Here is an 8,831-nt window from a genome sequence, read left to right on the forward strand (position 1 = left end):
ACTCTCTCCATCTATGTGTCGTGTCCTCTCTTTGTATCTTTTGTCAAGCGATCACAATGGAGATTCTTGATTATTCGTCTTTTTCGTCGTGCCTTAATCCTTGAGTCAAACTATATATATGGCTATGCTTGATAGCCATGATAAGAGAATGATTATTAAATAATAGTTCTTTATCTTGTGTTATGTTCATTTTTTATTTAGTCTTCAAGCTCTTGATTATGATTGAAAGCCCCCACTAATCATGTTATTTGTGTGATTAAATATAATTCCTCAAAAGTGTGATAATGTATAATTCTTGAATAGTGATCATGATAAGATTGTATATTGACCACAATACCCTTGAATTGTCTTATTCAATATAATATGAAAATTAAAATTAGTGATAATTTAATAATTAATATAATATTTAAATTTTTATTATATTTTTTTATAAATAAATTTCATATTTTTTTTATTATTTTCAATTATTTAAAAAAAAACAATAATATTATAATTATCACTAAAATTTATTTAACAATAAAATTAATATTTAAAATATTATTACTATTTTAATTATTAATTAAATGTATATTAATAAATATATTTCTAATAAATATATTTAAATTAATTTAATAAATGTATAATATAATTATAAATATTTAATTGTCTATCAAATTATTTTAAGAATATTTATAATTATTTTAAAAAAAACAATAATATTGTAATTATTACTCAACTTTATTTAACATTAACATTCAAAATATATTGTTTTTTAATTATTAATGCATATTTACAAATTTATTTCTAATAGATATATGATAAGCACGAATTATATAGCATTTTAGGGATTTTATTTTGTCGTATTCGTGCTTATTTGGCATTGTTATTCCGAGTTTTGCGCTTAATTTGTGTTATTATTGTATTTGCAGGTTTGACCAAAAGATGTTAAAAAGCCAAAGAAAAGGAAGAAGAGTCGAACATCGCAATGACATGTCAAAAAAACTCGGAATAATAGGAGAAGATCACAATGAGAACACTCGGACCTATACACGGACCCCGGATAAGGGGCCGTGTCCTAAAATCCCATGGATGAATATTCACGAGAAGACACGGACCCAAACCGGAGGACTACACGGGGTCCGTGTACATGATTTTGAGATTATATTTCGCGAAGATTAAATCGTGAATTTGGGGAAGAATAAAAGGAAAAGGAGATCAAACAATTGAGGGTTGTTCCATATTCGATAGCAGCCGACTTTAGGAGAAAAAAAAGCGCGGCTTTGGGACTCTCGAAAAGACGGCGAAGACTTGGGAGAAACGAGAGAAAAAGACAGCACAATTTACACGCAAGATCTGCGCACCATCATTGAGATTTCTCTTCTCTTTTATTTTCTTATTTTTAGACATGAATTCAAACATTAAATTTGATTTTAGTTTTGAATTTATGGAGTAGTTTTTCTTGTGATCGGGACCACGATAGGGACAAACGACTGATTTTGTTTATTCGTTGGATCGTTTAATTCCTAATTATTTTTTAATGTTATTGATTAATGTTTGCGTAATTTTTCGTGCTTTTGATTTGGCCAATTAAATTGCATGTTTGTTGTTCGATCTTGACTCGAAAGGGAATAGATTGGAATTAGCTTCAAAAATATTAATCAACACACGGTTAAACCGACTAGAAATAGTATTCGGTTTCAGTGTGCGATTTTAGGCGACAGCTGTAATTCTATCGTTGATGCATGCGTTTTTGTTTAATTAAATTCAATTAGAAATAATTGGACTGTTAAATGAAAATAGGATTATAAATTCTAGAAATAGATTTATAATTAAATTAGAGGATTACATCGTGACTTCGAATAATTGTTTAGTCGAATAATTCCAGTGCTTGAATTTAATCAGAGTTTGTTACCGTTGTGTGTTCTCGGTCATTCTATTTAAATTTGAAAATCCCACGTTCCAAGCTTCTCTGATATTTGACTTAGCCATCAAATTAGCATACATTAGTTTAAAAATTTATCTAGCTGAAATAACAATCAAATCGCTCGTTATTGTTTACCTAGATTAAATAAAATAATTGAATCTTGGTAATTAAATAATAGTCTCTGTGGGATCGATACTTGGACTGTTCGTCCATTTACTATAACTTGACCTAGTCCGCTTGCTAGAATTAATCTCAACCGAAATCGTCGGTCAATATATTTAAATTAATTTTAATAATTATAAATATTTAATTATCTATCCAATTATTTTAAGAATATATATTTAATTAGCATTTGAGACATTTTGGTCATTACAATAAAATTTAAAAATTAATGCATCATTTAAAATTCATACCAAACACCATGTTATTCACCATACTATTAATTCATATATCTCATTTTTTAATCAATCTAATTATTAAATCATTTACTTATCCTATCACACGTACCAAACGGAGCCATAATTTATATTTTGACCTTGAGTTTCCAGTCTTCATGACACTTCAAGCTGTCCAACAGATTATGTATGGCCCAAGCCCGCAACCAATTGACTAATTGTCGCGGCCCAAACCATGAATAACCAGCCCTTGATATATTTCATCTTCTTGTCAACTTGTGAGTCACCTAATATCCCAACAAATCTCATAATAAATTCAATAAAAAAATTTATGAGATAATAATAAAATATAACGATATAATATCAAAATCTCAAGATTTAATTATTGTAAATATCGTTGTATGATATATATGTTGTACATTTAACACTATTCTTTAATTATTTGGAACATTGTGATCGATCCAATCAATTACATATTATTAGTTCATAAACATAAAAATAAATATCAACTACTTTAGGCGATCCACTTGTGCTATAGAGGCGACATGAAGACTGACGCGGCCTTGACCCAATGATTACAGTCGAAGTCTTGAGACTGACATTTGCAGAAGCTTGTGATCAACGGTTAACTCGACCCTACCTCTGCGGACACTGTCCGCAGAGGTCGATCTAACGGCTCGGATTTTTTCGAGTCAATTTTTTTATTTTTTATTAACATGGAGGTGGGCCCGGATCACTCATGTGGAGTGAAACAAACCGTGATCAACCCCAAAAATTAGTTCAAGACGAGAATTGTTCAAGTCCAGATATGCAACTCTCAGAGAAATTATGTAATCAATGTAACACCACTAACATTTACTAGGACCTCATTAGTTAATGAGGTAAAAACATAAAAAAAAAAAAACTTGCAAAAACATCGAGCGACTTCATTTAAAGCAATGACTAAAAAGAAAATTACCACGAAGACCAGGTTCAACCTTGGTCGTATGTATTATATAAGCAATGGCCCGCAACAAGTATTCTATTCATGATGTGGGGAATTATAAATTTGGTCGGTTATTATTATTATTATTATTATTATTATTGTTATTAATTAAGGTTATGCTTGTCTAACAATCAAGTCAAATGATTAAGGAAATTATTATCAAAAGTGGAAGAATCTTGGCGGCTGCACGCGGTCTTAAATTTTCAGATAAAAGAATATAATATGGGACGTGTCTCTCTCATTTTCTTGATGGCCTAATCCGTACTTCTCCTGACTCCTGTAATGTTGTGAAATTTTAGTTATTTGATTATCTCAACGCATGAGGTCGTTTTTTTAATTACAATATAAGTAAGATTTAATGAGATTAGATTATCAGGAGAATTATTCCTCGAAAAAAACTAACTCAACATAAATATTTTGGGAGAAAATTTTGAAGAATTGGCATGCATGTGTTTGGTTAAGACTATTATTTTGTTGTCAAAATTATTTTAAATTTTGTAAATACTGTAATTTACTTTATAATATACTCGTAGAGACCCCCACACATATTACATTTTGAGTTACCATAGTAATTATGTTGGCTTGTGTTAATAAACACTTAAGAATTGTTCTGCATTATTTCTTAGATTGTGGTAATATCACACCGATTTTTAACCCAGAGAATCAAAATGTATGGGTTCAAATTTTGAAAATAACTTCTGGAACAAAAAGTTACTTGATGAATAATGATCAAATTTAATTATTCGATTCATTGTTGATGTTTAAATTAATTATAAAGGCTCAAGCCCGTTATGTACTCCAAAAAAATATATATAAATAGAGGATGATTCTAATTAATACCTCTCATTATTTTATGTTAATTGTTTTACATCGGTTGGATAAATAGCCTGGGAGTTGTATATATGGGCTTTGACAATTCTCCCCCTTGAGAGGTTGAGTTAGGTCCAAGTTCCAATCTTAACATGGTATCAGAGCCCAGGTTCCACAGTTATGTATTGGATTGCCTATAATCAGGCCACACGTTCTGCCCATAATTGGGTCATTTGTAAACTCCACGCTCCAAATGCTCATTACTGGACGTGAGAGAGGTGTATTCATTGTTCCACATCGGTTGGATAAATAACCTGAGAGTTGTATATATGGACTTGGACAATCTTCCTCCCTTAAGCTAGCTTTTGGTGTTGAGTTAGGTCCAAGTTCCAATCTTAACATTTTATGCTTAAACTCTTCAGATTTCAGATAATATCTTTAAATTATTTTCTGACTTGAACGTCAGAGTGTTTACGTCGGATAAACTCGGCGTTTCTGACGTTTGTTTGTGACGCAGGTGATAATCCATAAAATTTTATTTCCTCCAGCTACTTGGACCCGCTTACGAGCTAACTAGAATACCAGTCTACGATTAATTGAATCCGTTTACGAACCTGCAGAATAATCCGGATAATCACGATTTTTGATTGCATCATCATTATTATATAAATAAAATAATAAAATTGGAAAATTGTCTGCGAAAAAACGCAGGTATTTAGTCCGTACTCCATACCATGTATTGGATTTGGGTCAACAAAAAAATGGTATGGATTTGGGCCAACAAAAAAAAATAAAAGATCTCAAATGTTAAAATCGTGTTTCAATCTCTTCCATATGTAAAGAGCGTTGTCGGTAAAAAAAAAACGTTATTTGATCGACGCTGCCTAATATTCTAATTTCAAACTAATTAAAAGCGCGAAACCTATTTTGAATTTTCAGACAGCGCCCCAACTAAAATCAAACCTGCTACAAATGTTCTTCTTCCCTAAGTTCTTACGCCCTAATTAATTCCCGACTGGATAGATTTCACGAGAATGGCTTCAATCAAGCCTGCAACTCGCTACTCAAATAGTTTGAACAGCTCCACAAAATCCGACCCCTCATCATCTGCCGAATTCCCTTCAACCCTTGAAACCTCACGCGCCCTCACAAAGAAAAACAATGATGCTGGGCCGGCCCAGTTTAACGTCAGCTCCATGGTTAAAAAATTGTTAGAGAGCAAGAAGGCCAAGAATTTCAGCAGGAACACAAAGTTCGTTGTGGCTGCGGATTTTTTGGCCGATGATTTGAAGAGGAACGCGAAAAGGGATACTGGATTAAGTGGGCTACACAAGAAGTTGTTTAAGGGATCATCATCATCATCATCATCTGCCGGGGCGAAAAGGGGGGAGCAGAGTTCGAGAAAGGCTTTGACTGAGGTGAAGGAGAATACAAGGACATTGGCGATGGTGCTGAGAAGTGAGAGGGAGCTTTTGAGCTTGAATAAAGAACAGGAACAGCAAATTCAAGAGATTAAGCTGTTGTTCGAAGAGAAAAACCTAGAGGTAAATTTCTGGATGTGATTATTTTCTATTGAATTGATCGGGATGAGTGTGTTAAAACTTCTAAATTCTTATAGGATATTTGAGTTCTCTGTGTTTTTTTTATCGAGTGTCAATATTTGGAAGCGAATGCATCACCTCTCATTATATTTAGATTTTTTGATAATAAGGTGACCATGCGCAAGAAATTACTTTCTTGTTGACTCGAAATGACCTATTTCTCACGGCATTCGGTTTCTTACCTTTTCATGCTCTAAAGCCACACCATTCGTGTTTAATCTACTGGTTTGGGTTCTTCACCCTTTGCAAAAGTTGATAACTAATCTTTGCTCTATTATTCATGCCTTGGGATTTTGTATGCTCGAGATATTGATCTTCGACTTTACTAGTGAAGTTTATTCGTGTTTGGTGATCAAAGAATAGTATGGAGGAGTTTTGGTATCCTAAATGTTTCACCAAGAAATAATCCAGTAACCACTTCGGATGGAGAGTTTTACTAGATTAGGTCCATGGCTTTTCTCTATTTGGAGTTTCCACTTAATAATAGTTATGTTCATTATGGTTCTCCGACACACTTCTATCTGTAGGTGATTGCTATCATGGATTAACTCGATTTGATGTTGTGATCCTATATTGAGATGGGATTTGTATTTAGCTGTTTGCTGTTTTGATACCCTTTCATGATAAGTCTTGTGTTCATCTCATTCATTCATTTTGTTTTGGATTTTTAGACTAATTGCCCCAAGTATCAGGATGAATGCAGCTTTTGTGATGGTAACTAACACAAGGAACGGTTCAAAAACAAAAGACTTTTTTGCGTGCACCGGATGAGTTTCTTTGTTCTACTTGATGTGAATAGAGTAATTTCTGAACTCCTGAACACATTTGGAATGTGTAGCATTTTCATTGAGTGAAGATCCTAACACAAAATGAACACCGTATTCTCAAATTGCAATCATTTCAACAATATCTCATTTGAGTTCTGGACACTTGGTTAATGTTTACTAGAGAATGTTCCTTATGGGATTGAGCTGTTTTATCTTTCAAGTTTATTAAAAGTGTGAATTTCTAGGTTGAAAAGCTAAAAGATTTGTGCTTGAAGCAAAGGGAAGAGATAAAGTATCTGAAGAATACAATTCTTTTCCCCGATGTCACAAATTCTCAGCTTCACGGCCTTTTGGAGAAACAGGGTACGGAACTTAAACAGGCAAAACAACTCATTCCAAGTCTTCAGAGGCAGATTACTTCACTAACTGGACAACTGCAATATCTCGCCGAGGATCTCGCCGAGGTAGCCTTAAGCCTTTGTATTCTTGTTCTAACAATATCAAAGACAAAAGTGTATCTCTCCTGATCATAATTTTGTTATTGATTTTGGAGAAAAGTTTCGGTAGTTTCATAGGACTGATCCTTATCTAGTGGTGTCTAAATTATTTTTACTCCCATGGTGTAACCTAGTCGTCCTTAAAGGCTTCTGATATTTAAATACCTAAACTTCATTCTCGTGTCGTGTTTGATGCGTACACACCTTTGTTGTAGAAACTGATAAATTTTGCTTCTATATTGTGGATAATGCTTCTTCACTTGTATTTTCTTCTGGTCGTAGGTGAAGACGAACAAATATTCATTGCAAGGATTAAGTGATGATTATTTCAGTTCTCCCAGGACTCCGTCATATGATCAAGAAGAGACAGCTAATTATCTGGTAAAAACCATTATTTAACTATTGAATCCAAATTAGAAAGAAATTATTCCTATGCAAGAACATCCTAAATGATAGAAGTTATTAATCTACCATTGTTTTCTTGATTATTGGAACATTACTGCAAGGTGAGGTTTTTCTATTATTTCTTTAATATACTAACCAAGGCCTGGCAGCTGGCATAGAGAATACTGCAGTCCATAGTTTTTTTTTAATAAAAATTTGACAAGCTATCCTCCATTGACCAGTTCGATCAAGAATTTAGTTCTGGGGATTATACAACCCCCCAGAGTCTAGATTGCATGTGTTTGGAGGATATAAATCCCTGCCTCACCCCTTGTTATTCCAAGACAAAGTCCAAGGTATCCTACCAACTGTACCACAAAAGTTTGGCTTCATTATTTTATGGCTTCTATTTTTTTTTGTTATGTTTAAACTAGAAAATGATTGAATCTCTTGTAGGAATTGGGTATTACAGATTCCCCTGAACGTAGCTTATCTAAACAAAAGGTCCAAACGTCTCACCAAACCGGCTTTGTTACTTGTGCAACAAAGCTTTACAAAAGTTCCGAATGTTGCCAATCACCCAAGACTGGAAATGGTTCCATCCGCACAGCTCGGAGGTCTGATGAAAATAAAGGCATTTATGGGAAGCAAATGCATCAGAAACTTTTCTGATCTGATTCTGCAGAATTTTGGTGGTGCAATTAAATCCGGCTGCTGGTATAGTGTCTTGCTTCGAAGTCTTGAACCTTCTCTACATTGGCAGAACATAAAAACCATTTGTGTGTAATGAAATATACTGGCAATCCTACAGAAGAAAATGATTCTGTTGTATGTCATTTTTGCGTATATAAAAGACTACATATATAATAAAGTAATATACTTGATATATTGTGGCGTGCCCTTCGAACTTTGACCCGTTTGTACTCGGTTTATACTTCCAATTTTCCTTCAATTTTTTTTGTTGAGTTTGTGTTTTGAGAAGTACAAGGTGTTTTTTATAGGTCTAACAAGGCTCGATCCCCAACTCGTAGTTGGCTGAACAAGTCTTACATGGTTCCAAAGCTGTACTAAATAGGCTGCATCAATCGATTAATATCTCTCACAGAAAAGTTTGTTCATAATGATGATTCTTGAATTGTAATATTAGCAAATCTTAAAATGTACGTCAAGTTGTTTTTATAAAAACCAGTGCCTTTATAAATAGAAAAGTTAAAATTTTTAAATTTATTAATTAGTGAGGTATATTATAGTAATATTTCTATAATGTAATCTGATGATATCTATTAAAGGTTGTGACTTAGATTTATAAATAATCAGTCATGACAACAGTTAAATATCATGGGATATATATCTATATATATTATTAGCACACGCATCCGTCAGATTTGACAACTAGGGGTGTCAATCGGGTGGGTTGGGTCGGATTTCGGGTCAACCCGCGAATTTTTTTTCAACACGAACTCGAAGCAACCCGAAAACCCCCAACCCA

General features: G+C 33.3%; 1 protein-coding gene across 1 annotated transcript; it reads left to right on the forward strand.

The window, feature by feature from the left end:
* Window positions 1–5,012: 5,012 nt before the first annotated feature.
* LOC140829008 (uncharacterized) lies at window positions 5,013–8,258 on the forward strand. The gene is made up of 5 exons (XM_073191941.1): window positions 5,013–5,637; window positions 6,707–6,925; window positions 7,241–7,339; window positions 7,585–7,698; window positions 7,799–8,258. The coding sequence occupies exons 1-5, from the start codon at window positions 5,128–5,130 to the stop codon at window positions 8,012–8,014; spliced, it is 1,158 nt and encodes a 385-aa protein (XP_073048042.1). The 5' UTR covers window positions 5,013–5,127; the 3' UTR covers window positions 8,015–8,258.
* Window positions 8,259–8,831: the final 573 nt, after the last annotated feature.

Source organism: Primulina eburnea, chromosome 4 (genome assembly GCF_022965805.1).
Source record: "Primulina eburnea isolate SZY01 chromosome 4, ASM2296580v1, whole genome shotgun sequence".
NCBI lineage: Eukaryota > Viridiplantae > Streptophyta > Magnoliopsida > Lamiales > Gesneriaceae > Primulina > Primulina eburnea.